General features: G+C 41.9%; 1 protein-coding gene across 5 annotated transcripts in view; it reads right to left on the reverse strand.

The window, feature by feature from the left end:
• Nucleotides 1-2,722: 2,722 nt before the first annotated feature.
• LOC125465396 (raftlin-like) overlaps nt 2,723-20,490 on the reverse strand; it is a 119,657-nt gene continuing 101,889 nt past the window's right edge. For all 5 annotated transcript variants that reach the window (XM_048558863.2, XM_059641858.1, XM_048558854.2 and 2 more), the window contains exons 7-10: nt 19,821-19,927; nt 11,140-11,243; nt 8,850-8,931; nt 2,723-3,948 (exon numbers count right to left, since the gene is read on the reverse strand). In XM_048558863.2, coding sequence (XP_048414820.1) covers nt 3,325-3,948; nt 8,850-8,931; nt 11,140-11,243; nt 19,821-19,927 — 917 coding nt within the window. In that variant the 3' untranslated portion in view covers nt 2,723-3,324. The remainder of the gene's footprint in view (nt 3,949-8,849; nt 8,932-11,139; nt 11,244-19,820; nt 19,928-20,490) is intronic.

The raw sequence follows: 20,490 nt of genomic DNA on the forward strand, positions 1-20,490 counted from the left end.
CAAGCCATTAGGCTGCTTATTAGACCTCTCTAACTTCAAATAATGTTGATCTTGCTTCGCGCACCTCCTCTGCAGCCGTAACCTTGTATGCCTTGCTCTGTGTGATCTGTGCGTCCTTGTTTGCTTTGCTCTGCCCGTACCACCCGCAGAACAAAACTGTTCACTGTACTTAGGTGACTACAATAAATCAAATCAACAAAAACCATCATCACGGAATCAACACATTTAACTGATGATACTATCTCCCCAGTCCTCTCAGATCATTGCAGCTCTGAGTGGCGATCACTCCCAGACTATTATTAATGTCATTAATAAAGCACTCTTCAGATGTTACTGATGATTTAATCTCTCTGGATTTTTCCTAATTACCAATGTTTTATTAATTAGAAAACCTCCTACAATTCAACCACTCAAAGTCTTCCAAGAATTCTTGAGAGTTAAATTTGGAAAGCCAGCTGGTCCAAAGAAGAGTCTTGTCATGCTTGAAATGTTAACCCTGTTTCTCTCTCCCTGAATACTGCCAGGCATGCTGAGTTTCTCCAGCACTTTCTGTTTTTATTTCATACTTTCCGCATCCACAGTACTTCACTTTTAATAACTTATAAATGAATATTCATTCTCAGATCACACACCCTTTTCAGACGTCCTGTCAGTGATCAGTTGTGAATTTCCATTAATTACATTTGTCCCTTCAACAAAAGAGTTGTGCCTGTCTGAAATCCTGGTCACACACATATGCGAACCACTGATCTTGAACCCTCTGCACTAATTGTACAACACTGTCACAATACCCAAACCAGCAAAAACAGGAAGAGTTAATTTTTTTTCAAAGTCTAGAAAATCCCTTATGTAGTCCACAATTTCAGAATTGGTTACCATCGTCATTCATCCCTGTAAATAGTAAGTTAGACTGGTATCAAAATAGCCCTATTTCTCATATTCCGCTTGGGAACCCTTCAGCCCAATGGTATCAATGTGGACTTCACCAGCTTCAAAATCTCCCCTTCCCCCAACGCATCCCGAAACCAGCCCAGTTCGTCCCCTCCCCCCACTGCACCACACAACCAGCCCAGCTCTTCCCCTCCACCCACTGCATCCCAAAACCAGTCCAACCTGTCTCTGCTTCCCTAACCTGTTCTTCCTCTCACCCATCCCTTCCTCCCACCCCAAGCCGCACCTCCATCTCCTACCTACTAACCTCACATCACCTCCTTGACCTGTCCGTCTTCGCTGGACTGACCTATCACCTCCCCACCTATACTCTCCTCTCCACCTATCTTCTTTTCTCTCCATCTTCGGTCCGCCTCCCCCTCTCTCCCTATTTATTCCAGAACCCTCACCCCATCCCCATCTCTGATGAAGGGTCTAGGCCTGAAATGTCAGCTTTTGTGCTCCTGAGATGCTGCTGGGCCTGCTGTGTTCATCCAGCCTCACATTTTATTGTCCTGGATTCTCCAGCATCTGCAGTTCCCATTATCACAGCCCTATTTCTTATACAGGGTTCTGGTCCTCAATACAATACTTAAATGATGAATATATATTTAGTAGGACTGGTGAATAGTTTTGTATTTTACTTATTTTTTAATTCAACATTGCCCTTCATTTAATTTCCTGACCACTATTTTCCTATTATCTGCTAAATCTCTGAACCAATATGATAGTTACACGCTTGCATGTATTTATCCGGATTACTTAGACCATATATGAATTTTTCATACAGTCACACAGCCTTCAGTCTACAAAAAGTTCAAAAAAGCCTGCAAACTATTGATGAAAATGCTGAATGTTACTGTGATCAGAGGCATTGCTAACAATTTTCATTGATGCAAAAGGACAAATAATCAACAGCTTATTTGGAAATAATTATCACAAAACTGTTACCAAGGAAATTATACATATTTTGAAAAGAAACCATATTTGAGAAGAGATCAGCCTAGCAGCTGGTTGAACATTAAATCATCCTTTCTAGCACAGCTTTTTTGATGAAGGCATTTTGAGAAATAACATTGCAATAATTGGGAGGATTAGAAAAAAATCTACTCTAGTGAAATATGAGAAAACTGTAAAGTTTAAGCATCTGTTACTTGCTGGTGAAGATAGATTTTGAAGACATAAATCATGGAGGCAGTGGCAAAGCGATACTAATAATCTAGAAGCCCAGGCTAATGTTCTGAAGACGTGGGTTCAAATCCTGCCAGGGCAGAAGGGGAAATTTGAATTCAATGAAGAAAATTTCGCAAAACCAGCCAAATAGTGACCATGCAAATACTGCAGATTGTCATAAAAACCCATCTGGTTCACTAATGCTATTCAGTGAAAGAAATATTGTGTCCTTACCTAATATGGCCTGCATGTGACTCTGGACCCATGACAATGGAGCTAACTCTTAACTGGCCTGTGGACAATTAGAGAAGAGCAATAAATGCCGGTCTAGTCAGTGATGCCCACATCCTGTGAATGAAAAAAAATTCACTGGCAGCATAGACCATCAGTATTTTGCCAAAGGGGCTAGTCTTCTGTTGTGAGTATAGTCAGTCAGAATGCCAAGGTATTCAGTTACAGTGAATTTGAGTACCCACATGTTTGACAGCTATAGGGGCCACTGATGGCAATTCAGCAGGTATTATAGCATCTTCTCTATTCAAAGCACCGGGTTATTTAATTCAGCACAGAAGGAAACTAAATTGTTCCTGAAATACAAACACCAAAATTACATTCCCATCTAAGAAAATCCTTTATTGACATAGCGAATATTAAATGATAGTGGAACACATTATCTTGTAAAAAAAGCTGTTGAACAGAAGTCATTTGTTTTTATATAAAAATGTTGTGTTTGATATTACATTAACTCCTCAAAGTTTGCTACCTCACTTGACCAACACAAAAGGTATTTATCTCCAGCGCATTTCAACATATTAGTAATTTTAGCAAGTCATGCCCATGATTTTCAGAATCATTAAACAAAAACAAAATGTCACCTTACAATACCTGTTTCTACAGTGTGTCTGTGTGTGTGTGTGTGTGTGTGTGTGTGTGTGTGTGTTTGTGCACACATGAGTGTGTGTGTTTGTGCGTGTGTTTGTGCATGTGTGTGTTTGTGCACGCGTGTTTGTGTGTGTGTGTGTTTGTGCGTGCGTGTGTGTGTGTGTCGGTGTGTATGAGAGAGAGAGAGAGAGAGAGAGGGAGAGATCATGCACAATGTGTGGCACAATATTAACATTAAGAAGTACATTGAAATCTGCCTAGCAAGATTACGCCAAAGGACAAAATGCAGGACCATTTCCTTTTGATTTTTGTCTAGATTTCTCAAACTGGAATTCTGTTTTATTCAGTGACTGTACCATCATCCTCTTGTACCGGAGTGACGTTCTCATGTTCCTCAGTTACCTTATTACTTTTTTCTGCATTGGATATACCTGTTTCCTCTGTGTTCTTGGTTCCTACCTCTGCAGCTGGTGTGCTGCCAAGCGGCTGACTGGTGTCAACACATTCACTGCTTATTTTAGCATCTGTTTTTGTTGGTTTGGCCTCTTCCTCACAAACACTAATTTTGCTATTTTGACATTTATCCTCACATGCTTCCTGTTCATCTTTCCTATCAACTTGTCCACAGATATCACTGTTGCCGCCGGTCTCCTTGACTATATTTTCTGACACATCCATATTCCCAACCATTTCCATGCATTTCTCAGTTTCAGCATTTGTCGCACAAGCACTGTCTCGGGCTGCTTCAGCTTCAGGGGCTTCCTTTTCGTTCCCGTCTGTTCTCAAGGATATTCCATTTTCAGCGCTTTCATTGTCACCATTCTTTGCAACACTTTGTTCTTGTTTCTCATTTTCATCACAGCCTCCTGTAGAATTCTTTACTTGCACAGTCACTTTGGCCATTTTATCTTGCAGGCAATTTTTTTCTTGCTTGCTTGACTTGTCATCTTTTATTGACTTTTTCTGGAGGCAAAGGAGAAAACAGTGTTCAGTTAATGCCAGCATTGTCTGCAGTTTTGTTTCCAAGCTACATTTCACACAATCACCGAAATTATTATGGTTGAGAAGAAGGGTATTCAACCCCTTGTGTCTGCACTAGTTTCCTGAACACTTTAACTTAGTGCCATCCTCATGTCTTCTCCCCATTACCCTGCACATTCTATCTATTTAAATAATCATCCCATGCCCTACTGCATGCCTCCATTGAACCTGCCTCCACCTGTTCATTTCAAGCCCAGATCTCTCACTGTCTGAGTAAGTATTTTCTTACCACATGTTTGCTTTTTTTGCTCTAGTTCTTGACCTTTTTGTGAGTGGAAACAGTTTCTTCCTGTCCACTCCGTCCAGACACCATATGATCTTGAGAGCTTCTATAGTATATATATTAATGGTTGGGATCTTAGTGCGTAGGGGACTATTTCAAAGTTTGCAGATGACACAAAACTTGAATGAATTGTAAGCTGTAAGGCCGACAGTGTGAAACTCCAGAAGGACATTGACAAGTTGGTGGAGTGAACAAATAGGTGCCAGTTGAGGTTCAATACAGAGAAGTGTGATGTGATGGTCTTTGATAAGGAAAACATTGAAAGGCAATATAAAATAGGAGATCAATACGAAAGGGTGTGCAGGAACAGAGGGATCTGGGTGTATATGTGCATAGATCATTGAAGGTGGCAGGACAAGTGCAAAAAACAGACAATAAAGGAGACAGTGTCTTTGGTTTTATTAGTTGTGCCATAGAATATAAGAGCAGGGAGATGAGGATGAACTTTTATAAGGCCTCAGCTGGAACAATGTATACCATTTTGGGCATCACATTAAAGGAAAGACATCCCAGGGATCTAAAGCCTGCACCACCTATGGAACCACACATTCAGATATCGTATCTACTTATTTCTGCACTCACCTGCATGCGGCACACTGGGAGCGAAATGGAGTTTACTACTTTAGAGGTTTTTCTAATGAATTTTTCTAATTCTTGCTAATTTTCTACCTAGCTCCCTAAATTACACTTGCAAGTTCTCCACTTATGTCATTAGAGCCAATGTGGACAACGTCTGACTTTAAGACAGAGATAGATAGGTTCTTGATTGTTAAGGGGATCAAGGGTTACGGGGAGAAAGCAGGAGAATCAGGTTGAGAAACCTATCAGCCATGATTGAATGGCAGAGCAGATTCAATGGGCTGAATGGCCTAATATCTGCTCCCACGTCTTATGGTCTTATGGTCTGTTCACTGCCCCCAGAAGAATATTCTGCAGCTGCTCGAGGACATCGTTAACCAGAGTACCAGGGAAGCTATAGGTCACCCTGGGTCACATTGATGGCCTGTTTCTGTAATGTAACCACCTATCAGTCTATCAGTACCACCTCTCCAAGCTTCCTTCTCCCCTTTTGTATAGCTGGGCCACCCATGGTGCCATGGGCTTGGCTATTATTGCACTCCCCAAGGATCTATCACCCTTATTATTATCCAGCACAGAATACCAGGTTTTCAGCATTACTTGCCTTTTTCTCAAGGGCTGACTGCGTTTACACATTCCCAATGAATCCAGCAATGAAGCAACTCTAAATATTTGTGTGACCACAAGACAGCAAGGTAGCATTCAATTTGTATCAGAGATAATGGGAGCTGCAGATGCTGGAGAATCCGAGATAACAAAGTGTGGGGCTGGATGAACACAGCAGGCCAAACAGCATCTTAGGAGCACAAAAGCTGACGTTTCGGGCCTAGACCTTTCATCAGAAAAGAGAGAGGGGGAGAGGGTTCTGAAATAAATAGGGAGAGAGGGGGAGGTGAATCGAAGATGGATAGAAGAGAAGATAGGTGGAGACGAGACAGACAAGTTAAAGGGATGGGCATGGAGCCAGTAGAGGTGAGTGGAGATGCGGAGGTAGGGAGGGGATAGGTCAGATGGGGAAGATGGACAGGTCAAGGGGGCGGGATGAGATTAGTAGGTAGGAAATGGAGGTGCGGCTTGAGGTGGGAGGAGGGCATAGGTGAGAGGAAGAACAGGTTAGGGAGGCGGGGACGAACTGGGCTGGTTTTGGGTGCAGTGGGGGAGGGGAGATTTTGAAACTTGTGAAATCCATATGGATATCATTGGGCTGCAGGGTTCCCAAGCGGAATATGAGTTGCTGTTCCTGCAACTTATAGGTGGCATCGTTGCGGCACTGCAGGAGGCCCAGGATGGACATGTCTTCTGAGGAATGGGAGGGGGAGTTGAAATGGTTCGTGACTGGGAGGTGCAGTTGTTTATTGCGAACCGAGCGTAGGTGTTCTGCAAAGCGGACCCCAAGCCTCCACTTGGTTTGCCCGATGTAGAGGAGGCCACAATGGGTATAGAGGATGCAGTATACCACATTGGCAGATGTGCAGGTGAACATCTGCTTGATTTGGAAAGTCTTCTTGGGGCCTGGGATGGGGGTGAGGGACAAGGTGTGGGGGCATCCCCTCGACCGTGTCTCCTGCATTTCCCACAATTCATCCCTCATACCCCGTCCCCGCAATAACCACCAAAAGAGGATCCTCCTTGTGCTCACGTACCACCCCACCGACCTCCGGATACAATGCATCATCCTCCGACACGTCCGCCATCTACAATCCGACCCCACCACCCAAGACATTTTTCCAACCCCACTCTTGTCTGCCTTCCGGAGGGACCACTCTCTGTGTGACTCCCTTGTCCACTCCACACTCCCCTCCAACCCCACCATACCCGGCACTTTCCCCTGCAACCGCAGGAAGTGCTACACTTGCCCCCACATCTCCTCCCTCATCCCCATCCCAGGCCCCAAGATGACTTTCCATATTAAGCAGATGTTCACCTGCACATCTGCCAATGTGGTATATTGTATCCACTGTACCTGTTGTGGCCTCCTCTACATTGGGGAAACCAAGCGGAGGCTTGGGGACCACTTTGCAGAACACCTCCGCTCGGTTCGCAGCAAACAATTGCATCTCCCAGTCGTGAACCATTTCAACTCCCCCTCCCATTCCTCAGATGACATGTCCATCCTGGGCCTCCTGCATTGCCACAATGATACCACCTGAGGGTTGCAGGAACAGCAACTCATATTCCGCTTGGGAACCCTGCAGCCCAATGGTATCCATATGGATTTCACAAGCTTCAAAATCTCCCCTCCCCCCACTGCATCCCAAAACCAGCCCAGCTCATCCCCGCCTCCCTAACCTGTTCTTCCTCTCACCTATGCCCACCTCAAGCCGCACCTCCATCTCCTACCTACTAACCTCATCCCCTTGGCCTGTCCATCCTCACAGGGCTGACCTATCCCCTCCCTACCTCCCCACCTGCACTCACCTCTACTGGCTCCATCCCCGCCCCCTTTAACTTGTCTGTCTCCTCTCCACCTATCTTCTCCTCCCCCTCCCACCTCCCCCTCTCCCTATCCCCCTTCTCTGACGAAGGGTCTAGGCCCGAAACGTCAGCTTTTGTGCTCCTAAGATGCTGCTTGGCCTGCTGTGTTCATCCAGCTCCACACTTTTTTGTCTCGCATTCATTTTGAGTGGTTATTATTGAAGAATGTGTAACTTTCTGAAGTCAGCAAACACAAGCATTTCAAATAGATTCAGTTTATTTTTTTCTGAACAGTCCACAATATTATGCTCATTTTATTTCAATAATATTGTAACTCATGACAGCTTAAGCAGAAGTAGCATTGAATGCTTAACAGCATTTGTTCGAGTGAGTTCAAATGGTACTTTTCAAATAGTTCAGTCCGTTTTGTCTGATTTTCTTTTCCTACAGGAGATTTCAATAAAGCCCTGCATCCTTTAATGGTGTACCAGACTAGGATGGAGGCTATCTGTGCTGCTACGGTGTCACATCATTTATATCAAACATGAGTCCTTTTGCAAGTGGAAAGAGTTCAAATCTTACACATTCGACCATTTTAGAATATACTTTGCTATAACATTGATTCTCGTGTTAGAGTTATTTGCTTGCCCTTTTGGAGCATAACGGTGTAGTTCAGGTGTATCAAAGTTCCAGGAAGAGATATAAATTATGAGAAGGATCGCCACTGTTCATTATCAATAGCAAATACAGAACTGTATTGTTAAAACGTGCACATTTATAAATAGTGACCTTAAGAAATATTTCCAGAACATGATCAAAAACAAGATAATGTCAGCCATTTTCGGAATTTAAAAAATCTGCAAAGTACTTAAGGGTACATAAATTGGGCAAAAATGATTTACATTCTGATCTGCATTTTCACTTCAAAGGAGCCAATTCCACCACCGATTGATGCTCACTGTCCAATTTTTACCCTTCCCCTACCTCCTTCATAATGTTCCACTTTCCCTAGGACAGTATGCAAAGGTATTTGGGTGGGAAGTGTGATAATTGACGAATGTACAGGAAAAAGAGAAAATCTGGCAGTAACAAGAGCAGAAAAAGTGATTTGATGGCAATGAAGGAGAGAACGGATAATGAAAAGCAGAGGCAGTGTCAAAAGCTGGTAGCAGTGCCATTCAATGCAAGTATATGTTTGATGGGCACCTACAATTTCAGTACTTCAGAGGGAGGATTCAGAGAAACATGACATTGCTTTTGTATAAAGTTACCATATTGATTGTATGTTGCTGTAATACTCCCTCTGAGTGGAGAAGAGAGTGACCTTTTAAATGTGAGTCAATTAGAATTTGATCATTCTTGAGTGGACTCACTTTAACATTCAGTGGGGCGTTGAACTTGAATGAGTGAAGGAAAACTGTGCTGGACAAACAAATTGAGGCTAATATTTTAAAAGGTTTAACATACAATGACACAGCTGTGAAAATCCTTTAAGAAGTTAAATTTGATGCCAAGGAAAACAAAGAGAGGAATGTAGGTCATTTACCTTTGATTCCTTTTTCTTGTCTTTGCTGGGTAGTGAGGGCCTCTGGAGAAAAACAATCTGTTTTGTAGCAAGATTCCCTTCACTGAAAAACACAGAAGGGTAGGTGTGAGTCTTTTTTGTTTATTCTCTTTTCTCATAGTAGAACTAAACCTATCAACCACAGATTAAAAGTATTTGGAGGCCATAGGTCATCAGTTACGAGTATATGTAACCTCTGATCCAATCTATACTGTACAAATTCTTTATAAATCTGCTGCAGGTGGAACTTTTCCTTAGATTTGTAATTTCCTATCCATCTGGATTCCCCAGAATGCCTAGGCAGAAAATAACATTAGGCCTAAGTAATATAATCTTGAGTAATGAATGGAGAGGATCTAGTGGAAGCATCCTGTTCCCCTGATTGTATACGTTTCACTTGATTCATTTATTTAGGCCTAGAGAGCTACAACTCAGGCTACCTCAGAAGGGTTCTTCTGCTTTGATGGACACTTTGCAGAAGTACTTTTTCTCAATTATACAGCTGAATGCAACTTAACTGTATAAATCCCACCATGTGAGAGCAGAGACCACAACATGAGTGTTGTCAGGAGTCTGGTGCAAGTGTCACAGTGCTGAAACATCAGAACCTCTACAGAAGCTTGTTGTATTTCCTTCATTGTAATTCACTCTATTGGAAGTATTACTACATAAATCAACCCTGAACTGAAAAACCTCACAAACTGTTTTCAGCAATAAGCAATAGAGGAATATAGCAAAATAATCACCAAGTCTGATAAAAGCAGCATGAGAGAATTTAGGTTCAAATTTGGCATAGGGAATGGCAGTCATCTTTTATTGCCCCAAAGAGGTCACTAAACCTTTTGCAGGAATGAGGCAACATACATTTGCTACTGATTTTCTCTCACACATCCAAACATCCAATCATGGCAATTAATTCTCTTTTGATTCCTTCTTTATCTGTTCAGCAGGAAAAAAAATCTCCCTGTAGGTCTTTACAACCCATTGCATGGTGTCCAAGAATGTATCTGTAAATTGTGGTGCAGCCTGTAGGGTCCCCCAGCCAGTGAAACAGCTTATCTATTTTATCAATTCCCTTCCAATTCAATCAAATGGCCCCTACATCTGTAAATCGTAAGGAACATAACCCTGCTTCATGTAGTCTGTTCCTGTAATTTAACCCTTGGAGTCCAGGCCTCATTTTAGCAAAGTATTTCGTTCTTTCTCCAAGGCCAAATCTGTGCGTCCTGATGTATGATGCCCAAAGCTGCCCGCCTTCCTCCAAGCTTTGTCTAACCAGCATTTCTGCAGTTGAGGTTTGATACAACTACCTAGTGCATATTGTTGTGGTGTTTTCAAAAGAAATAAAGTGAGAAGATTTGGGACCTAGTAACCTCAACTGACTCTGACAACTTTGTGGTTGAAATCATGCTGTGCATGTTGACTCCTAACTGTCTAAGTTCTTTAAGGTTTTACATGCTGTAATGTGTGCAAGGGTCTAATGAGATGGGTCTTGTTAAGTAAGAAAAATGCAGTCTAATGCATCTCCAGAACTATTTACAGTTACAACAATGGGCTCTATATTACTTCAAAAACTTATGGGAAAATCTGCCCTCAGGTCTGTCTCCTACAAGATCTTATTTTACTCCCCACCGAGTCGTCAAGACGTCGTCACAGTAGAAAGAGAAGGTTGGTTGTTACATTCAATCCAGGCTTAAAGTTTCCAGACCCATAAACAAAAGTGAGCTTGCAGCAGGGACAATTTACCTCCCTAGTAAACAAACGCAATGTAATGACAGTGTTCTTAAGGGAAACTTGGAAAGGTGTGGCCAAATCTGCAAACGTAGTTGGACAGTTAGAGTTAGTGCAAATGTAAGTGACGTTGAATGCAAATGCGTCTCATTAGCGTTCCTTCTTTCACTCCAAAAAAACACAAGGGGAAGGAACAATAACTGTAGTTATCATCTGATCCAATTTTGACTTGGCAATCAAACTCTCAGTCAGTATCCTACGTAACTTCCTGGGCAAGATTAGAATGTTTGTGACTATTGTGAAGGATGCACACTTTGATCATGTTTCACAGATGGGATTTTGTGCTGGGCCTTTTTTTTATTTGATTACCATCAAACTGAACACTAAAACAATGTTCTTGAAAACTCAACAGCGAGCAACTCAATCAAACAATACAGCCAAACATCAAGCATCTAGCTAAGTAAGTATCAAGAAAAATGGATTTTCATCCGCTTTCACAGCCCATGCATATCCATCCATAAGATGCTATGAAATGTCCTACCTGTCTCCCTTTATTATAGGAGTAGGAAGCACACAGGTTAACTGCCAACCATATGCAGCCAGAGAATTCAGCAAAGGAACATAATCTGTTTTCACCTCAACTCCCTAAAGAAATAAATAAAAAGCAAGCTATTAATGATAACCATATTGATTTTGGCCACTGATAACAATACAATTTTATTTTGAAAAGTTGGTTTAATTTATTGTGTTCTGTTTATTATTTTTCATACAGGTTCTCTGTTGCCTTTCTTTAAAAAAAAATGTGTGGCACAATGGTTCCAGTGAGTGGTAGAGGAAAAAGTCAATCTCTCACTTTGCTGAGTTGCCAGTCTGGGACTATGTTACCATGAGGACTACAGAGCGGAGCAGAGAAGAGATCCCTTCAGTGGCAGGGGTAAACCTGGGCTGAGAGTTAGCACTGGATTTTATTGAGCTGTTTGTGATTAGCTAGAAATGGCACAGACATGTTGTGGGGGTAGATCATGTCTCTCTATCACTCTCAGCTGTAGACCAATTGTTCTCAGGGTACATGAGTCCTGAAAATCTGGGCATAAAACTCTTCCTGATGAATAACCTTGTTGAAGATTCAATATGAGGAACAAACAGAATTTCCATTTTACTTTCAAACTGATTCTTTCGCTAAATATTATCAACAGGAGGAACTTCTTTCTTACATTAAACAATGTATAACCTGCTTAAATGCATTAATTTGTTAGACTTAAATTATCACTATTTCCATCTCATTCATATTTTAATAGTTTTGCTACATTAAATATTTCTCACACAAATTTGACATTTCACTTCCCACCTTTGAGATTTTCCCCTCTACTTAATTGACATTTTGCTAAATTCAAAGCAATATGGCTGATTCTAAATGATTAAAAATGTATCTATTTAACGTTATGTGGTTTTACCTATCTAAAAGTCAACTGATCGTAGAAATTGAACCCCAAAATACAAAATAAATCTTTGCTGCTTAAAAATCAGATACATACCGATTTCTTCCTCAGTGTTGTTTTACAGGCATTGAAAACATTTAAATAACAAGCCAATTAAATATAGTCACTTGGAGAGAGCAAGAACTACAGATGCTGGAGTCAGAGTCAATACAGTGTGGAGCTGGAGGAACACAGCAGGTCAGGCGTCATCATCAGAGGAGGAAAGTCTTCTGACCTGCTGTGTTACTTCAGCTCTGCACTGTATTGGCTAATTAAATATAGTGCTGGATCTTTATGGTGGTCACAATCCATTAGCATCGGAAGGCTAATAAAATGTGATGCTGGATGAACACAGCAGGCCCACCAGCATCTCAGGAGCACAAAAGCTGACGTTTCGGGCCTAGACCCTTCATCAGAGAGCTCTCTGATGAAGGATCTAGGCCCGAAACATCAGCTTTTGTGCTCCTGAGATGCTGCTGGGCCTGCTGTGTTCATCCAGCCTCACATTTTGTTACCTTGGATTCTCCAGCATCTGCAGTTCCCATTATCGCTCAGCATCTGAAAGCTGCTAATTTTGTATTTTCATCAAGATACTATTATCATCATATTTCTCTCCAACCTTTGCGATATAGAATCCCTAGACTGCGGAAGCAAGCTATTTGGCCTATCGAGTCCACTCCAACGCTCCAAAGAGCATTGCACACAGGCCCAGACCTACCCCCAACTCTATTCCTGTAACCTTGCATTTCACATGGCTCATCTAACTAGCATTCACATCCCAGAACACTACGGGCAATTTAGCATGGCCAATGCACCTAACCTGCCCATCTTTGGATTGTGGGAGGAAACCGGAGCACCCAGAGGAAATTCATGCAAATACAGGGAGAACATGCAAACTCCGCACAGACAGTTGTCTGAGGCTGGAATTTAACCTGGGTCCCTGGCACTGTGAGGCAGCTACTAACCCACCGTGCTGCCTAGTACCAGGAGTGCTATTATTTCCAAGCATGATAATTCCCATTTGTCCTGCAGGGACCAAAAAGGAGTTCTATGGTTCTTTCAAATAATTGGTTATGATGGTACTTTTATGAATCAGGTTTGTCACTGTATTTTGTAAATACTTTCCTTCCGATCACATATGAACTTTATCCAATTGTCAACAGCCCAGATGAAATTTGTAAGAAGTGGACTTCATTTAAGGAATGTGGTCATCGCAGGCTCGATCAATATTTATCTCCTATCCCTCACTGCCCTGGAGAAAATGGTGCCAAGTTGACTTTGTGAAAAGCTGTGATTCATTTAGTTTACATAGACTCATGATGTCATTATCCAGCATTTGACCCAGCAACACTAAAAAAAATTGATATATTTCCAAGCCAAGTTGGTGAGTGACTTGGAGCAGAACTTGAAGAAGGTGGTGTTCCCATGTATCTGCTGCCTTTCCTTTCCTTCTAGATGGTAGTACTTGTGGATTTGGAAGGCGCGTTAATGAATTTCTGCAGTGCGTCTTGTAGATGGTTTATACTACTGCTATTGAACATCGGTTGTGGAGGGACTGAACGTTTGTGGGTCTAGTGCCAATCAAGTGGACTGCTTTGATCTGGATGGCGTCAAGATCCTCAAGTGTTGTTGGAGCAGACCGCATATGCTAAATCAGACATTAACTCAAACGCTTGACAGTAAACCTCTGTATTTGCATGGGGCTTGTCAGATTTGGTGCAGTTAAAACAAGATTTGATTTTAGTAAAACCCATTCAGGTGTCCAGGAACATCTAAGTCCAAGAAGAATGCATACTGGGAGAACGGAGATACAAGTGGAATGAGGTATCGAGAACTGCAGATGCTGGAGTCAGAGATAACACAGTGTGGAGGTGGACGAACACAGCAGGCCAGTCAGCATCAGAGGAACAGATAGGTGGGAGAGAAGATGGACAGATTGTGTCAGATCTAAGAGGTGGGGATGAGAGGGAGGGTTGGTCATGGGATGAGGCTGGGGGTGGGGTGATTTTGAAACTAGTAAAATCCACATTTAGGCCATTGGGCTGTAGGCTTCCAAGGTGGTATTGAGGTGCTGCTCCTCTAGTTTTCATGTGGCATCATTGTGACACTGGACGAGGCCTAGGATGGACATGTTGCCCAGGGAGTTCAAATGGTTTGCGACCGGAAGATGTTGTCGTTTGTCACGAACAGAGCACAGGTGCTCTACAAAGCGGTATCTGTGCTTCTGGCTGGTCTCACCGATGTAGAGCAGGCCACATCAGGAGGAGGGGATGCAACAGACCACATTGACGGATGTGTAGGTGAAACTCTGTCTAATGTGGAAGGTTTGTTTGATGCCTTGGATGGAGGTGAGAGGGGTGGTGTAGCACTTCCTGCGATTGCAGGGAAAGGTGCCCGGTGTGGTGGGGTTAGTGGGGAGTGTGGAGCGGACGAGGGAGTTGTGGAGTGAGTGGTCCATACAAAAGGCAGATAGGCATCGGATTGCAGGTGGTGGAAGTGGTGGAGGTTGGTGGGGTGATATGTGAGGTCAAGGGGGATTCTGTCCTTGTTTTTGTTGTGGGGAGGGGAGGGGTGTGAGGACAGAGATGCGGGAACGAAACTGCTCCCTTCCCACTTGCCATTTCTGAAGAAGGGTCCCGACCCGAAACATCAACATTCCTGATAGTCAGAGGCTTCTGAGACTTCTGAAATGCCTGAATTTGTAAAATAAGAGACTTGATGGAAATACAGTAGTGGTAAATATATTCGCAAATGTACAACATTCATAATGGAAAATGCTTGAGTGAAGATATCCTATAAGGCTCTGAAAGGGTTAAGGCTTTATGTTAAGCACTGTACGGTATGATTTTGTCAATGCACTTAGGCAGAAGATCTGGAAGGTGCGATATCTGACATCAAGGTCTCTGTCAGTATCAGTAACAACATCTTTCACAACAAAGTGATTTATGCACAGTTGGAACCAGCTCCAAAAGCATCGACTGCCCTTTGTTTTAGTTTTCAACATTGTTGGCAGTTGTAGAGCTGCAATGGAAATCACAACTAAACCCACTGTTATAGTAATTGTAATAGCAATTTCAAGGTAGTTGAACTCAAACTTTAAGAAGTTTTACGTTTGTATAAAGTACATGAGTACTTGTGCATTGCTTGTTTCCTGATTGTGTTCCTGGATCTGAACGCACATAAGCGAAGAACAAGTTAAATATCCATGTTCCTGCTTTCAGAATATTTAGCTCTGTCTTAATTTCAGGCATGATAAAATTCAATGTAGCACAGGATTTACTTTTGAAATCATGATGGAGAAAAAACAGACTGAAGACTAAACAAAGAAGAAAAGATTAATCTACAATTCAGGGAGCAGAGGCCATGTAACATGATGTCATCAAGCATTAGCGATCTTTCTCTCATCTGCTGATTGAGCTGATTCAATTTCGTGTAGACAATAATGGATGAATGTTTGCTTTACAGATATTAATCTTAATTTGTACTGGGCAATAAAATTCCCATTCTTAGCATGAATTCCCACTGAGCTCAATGTTTAAACAGAAAGAATATGACTAGGAAATCACATAACCCTGGTTCTAGTGTATTTACTGCACATACACATGCAGAACATTGTGTCAAAACAGGAAGCTCCCTGTGGTTTTTTTTATTGTACATCTGAACCAACCTCTAACACTGTCTGAAAACTGCATTCATGCGGAACAATTTATTAATTATTTACATTATTTAAAAGTGTGCAGCTTTTGTCTGTGTATGACCTACATAAAACAGCCGCAGTTGTCAACTTTAAACTTCACACGACAGATCTAATCCCCATTCAACTCTACAAGGTTGAATCTATTCCTCAAGGTAGCCCACTTCTCTGTGAAGTGACTCATAGAGTCATATCAGAAATGATGTAAATTAACGATAAATGAAAGATTCTCAATTGGAAAGTCAAGTACCTCCCCCTACCCTCCTATCCCCCACCACCCCCAAAAGGCTGTTCTTATTTTGGTCTTCCTGAACAGGCACTCCCACACCTCAAGACCTCCACTGCATCGAACAATGACTCCAAATTTCCTACATGACCCCTGAGCTCCATCACTACAATCTGGTAATGGCACTGCCCTTACCCTGCACACCACCAAACCATGCGAAAGTTCAATCGATAGAGCTCACCATCCCTCCACCATCTTTGATAGAAAGCCTGGTGAATGTCTGACTGCTCTTCTTGCAGTTCCCGAATGACAATCCATAGGTCCCTTGATCATTTGTACTGTTGACTGCATTGACTGTTATGAGATGAACTTTTGAACGTAACCACTTCAGGAAACCAACGGAGTGCTCCGAAGCCCCTGGACTGTGCACAGACACTGGCCTTGAATGACCTCACCAGGACAAGTTCCTCGTCCGCACCTCCCGTCCCCAACTCACCCCACTGACCCACACTGGACCGTGAACTATTCCACATGGACTTTGAGACCTGGCCATTTAGGCGAAGCACAAGCTGTATGTCTTCGCAATGCAGAGAGCTGGCACACGTTCTAAATGTGAGATTGAGGTAAGTTAGTACCTTACAGCCTGAGCCTACTCCCTATATTGATCGCTATTGTCAAACAGACTGGCTTTGTGTCTGCACTAAACAGTTTCAGTTCCAGTGCCAATGCATGACAAGGCACAGCAAGGCATAGCTGTGATCGTCCAGGTGGGCACTATGTGAGTGAGCACGAAGACCAAGCAAGCTGCGTTCCAGCTCCTGAAGCATTTCAATGATAGCTGCCAGTGTGCCCTGAGGTGCTGTTTAGAAGCATCCTGAGAATGGGTAAGAAATGTACCATGATGGCACAGAGAGGCTGTTGTATGTCAGATGCCAGGACAGTGGATGTGAGGTGCAAGCAGCTGGTGCCCTGGACTGTGCCCTGAAAACTTGGCACTGGTGTTTGAGATAACAGTCCGGAGGAACAAGTAGTGAGCAAGAGTTGCCAGGTGCCTGCCTTGCCTTTCATGTCGGGAATCCTTGGCAGGGAGTTTCTGTCTTGATCTGCTAGAAGGCTGCATTTTGAGATGAAATGAGATTTGGTGTTAATGAGTGATTGGAACAATAATCCCCACTAATACGCATCTCATCTGACTGTTCCCTTTGCGAGAATTTTCTCACAATACCAGAACTCTGTTGGAGAATGCACCTAACGGCTCCAATCTCAAGAAAGGTCTCATTTGACTTTATTTGTGATTCTCGCAAATTTCCTGCCATAGCTCTCATTGTTCGAGGCTCAATAACATTCCACCCATTAACTTCAATACGAAATTCCCATGTACCAAAACATCCCATGGATGTAGCGTTTAATCAATAAGTAAATGTGGCATTATAACACAGTTGTGACTTTACTGCTCCTGTATTATTTGGTTGCAGTATTAATTAAAACATCGAAATGAGAACTTGCCACATATCCTTTACTTCATTTACATTTCTTTGAATGAGTTAAGATTCAAGAAGTGATTTCGGATCATGCTTGTTGCAAGCAGTTTCAGTAACGGAGTCAAATAGTCTGGTTGCTGGCCATTACATACTTGCTGGGAATTTTTTCAAGTGTTTACACTGACATGTTTAAACTCCTCAAATGACCAACATCACTTTCCTCCACATCTACGCACTGTTTAAATTTGTTTGACTTATTCAAGTGCCACAGTAAAACAGGAGTTCCAAGTGATACACAAATAGAACTCTATGTTAAATACACAGTTTTTTCTAAACAATTAGAGAGAAACAATAAGGCAGTTTCTAAGCCAGATCCTCACCATTCTTATCTTTTTGAATACACATTTATTCTAATTCAAACTATGTCACTGTATGTAAGTAAAAAGAGAATTGTTATAATCTGGTAAGTATAGAGTTAATTTCAATTACATTTTCTGCCCATTTATACTGAGTGATGGGGAATCTAGCCCTAATGTTATTTTAAGCTGCCTGCTTCCTCTAAAATCAATGATGTCACCAAATTGCCAGGAACATTAACAGTTTTCTTCTAATCTAATGAGAGAAACATTACACAGAGAGATTCTGTCTATTGAGTGAACAAGGAATATAGTAATTGCTTATTTTATCGAATACTACAGGTGCAATTTTCCATGTCTTTTAAGTGTGGAAAGAGAATGTTAGAGCTAACATGTCATCCCCACCACTGAGAACACTCATTGAGAGCTAACAGGCAGAACATAGCTAAGTTTCACAAGGAATCGCAGACCTCAACACTGGCAACCCTATTGACATAGCTGGCAATTTCCAACTCCTAAAATATACCCCTTGAGAATGAGAAAGTGAGTACATTTTAATATTGATTAAATGGGTTGGAGATAGAGGATTCAGACCATTGTCAGAGGGATGTCTTCCAGAAGTAGAACAAAAAACACAAATACAAAAACCAGGATGAAAGATGAGAGAAAAGCTAACACAAGAATAAGAGACCAGGAAGAGAATAGCACATCAGGGAATATGATGATTTTGTTGAACGTCATAACATATCAACAGGTTAAGCCCAGAGAATAAAACTCGACTATGACAGTGAGATACAAGTCAGATTGAGAGAGGAGACAGAAGTAGTGACAGTTGTTTTTCAGACAGCTAAAAAGTTTTTCAGTGGAATTCCCTAAGGTTCAGTATTAGGACCACTGCTTTTATCCACTAATATTAATTACTTGGTCTTAGGTGTACAGGGCAAAATTTCAAAATTGACAGTAACATACAATTCCGAAGTATTGCAAACTTTGAGAAAGGTAATAATAGACTCCAGGAAAACATAGCCATGTCGGTGGAATGGCCAGACAGGCGGTAGGTGAAATTTAACACAGAAAACTGTGAACTATTTTGGTAGGAAGAATGAGGAGCAGCAATTAATACCGAAATGTATAATTCTCAAGTGAATGTAGGAACAGAGGCCTAAGGGTTCATGCATGAAAATATTTGGAGGGGGCCAGGCAGGTCGAGAAAACAGTTAAAAATAGGGATTGTTAGCTTTATAAATCAAGGCATAGAGTACAAAAGCAAGAAATTATGATGATCCTAAAACATTGGTTTGGTCTCAACTAGAGATTGTGTTCAATTTTAGACCCACACTTTTGGAAGGACGTGGTGGCGCTGAAAGATTTATGAAGAATTATCCAAGGAATGTGGAATTTCAGTTACCTGGAGACACTAGGGTTGTTCTCATTAGAAAAGAGAAGGTTGGCAGAAGTGTTCAAGATCATGAGGACGGTGTAAAGAGTAGAACTTTTTTCCACTGGTGTAAAGGTCAAGAATTAGAGTACGGATTTGATATGATTTGTAAAACAACCAAAGGGTTGTCCTGAGGGAAAGCTTTTCTTAAATAAATGAAGACTGTGGGTAAGATCTAGAATGCTCGTCAGAAAGGGCGAGGGAAGCAGATTTAATTGCGATTTTCAGAAAGCAACTGAATAAAACACATGAGAAAGAAAAATTGGCAGGAAAAGGACAAGGAAATGGAACTAGCTTGAATTTCGCTAACGGAAAACCTGCATGGACTCGACAAGCTGGATGATTCCTTCTGTGATATGACCATTCTATGCTTCTAAGGTAATCGATCACAAATTATGTTTACTAGTATCTTCATTTGTTGAAGATATATTTTGCTTATTATCAAATGTGCTGAATTATTAGCAGGTAACACACATGTAACATTTTCTACACAATGAGTACAAATGGTTGAAAAGCAGAGACCTATACATCCCTTGCATTGACACTTACGTTAATCACTGTCCACTGCTCGACAACAATGGCATCATAACTTTCACACTTGTCCTCAGAAACTCCTTCAAATATAAACAGCCCATCCACTGATTTCGGTACAGAATCTGTTCAAACACGACACATTTCTGCTTGGTTAATCAACTTTCATAAGACCAATAAAGAAACGCAAAACTTATCAAAGTATCTGATATGAATGCAGCCAGAAATATAATCCTGTTTGGGGATTAAGAAAATAAGTGAAAAGACTGAACCAGGAAAACACATAAAACAAAAATAAGGTTGTAAAGTGCCCAGTCAAAAGATAAGGTACTGTTCTTCAACCATGTGCAGTGAACTTCAGTGTTACACTGCATAAGCTAAGGGCAAAGAGTGTGAGGGTATTGAAGTGACAGACTATAAGAAGCTCAAGCATCATTGAATCCCCACAGTGTGGAAATAGGCCATTCAGCCCAAAAAGTCCACAGCACCCCTCTGTAGAGCATCCCATCCAGACCCATTCCCCTAGTCTAACCCAACTATCCCTAGGCACTATGGGCAATTTAGCATGGCCAATCCACCTAGCCTGCACATTTTCGGACTGTGGGAGGAAACCCACGCAGACACAGGGAGAATGTGCAAACTCCAGACAGACAGCTGAGGCTAGGATTGAACCCAGGGCCCTGGCACT

The sequence above is a fragment of the Stegostoma tigrinum genome, chromosome 2 (genome assembly GCF_030684315.1).
Source record: "Stegostoma tigrinum isolate sSteTig4 chromosome 2, sSteTig4.hap1, whole genome shotgun sequence".
NCBI lineage: Eukaryota > Metazoa > Chordata > Chondrichthyes > Orectolobiformes > Stegostomatidae > Stegostoma > Stegostoma tigrinum.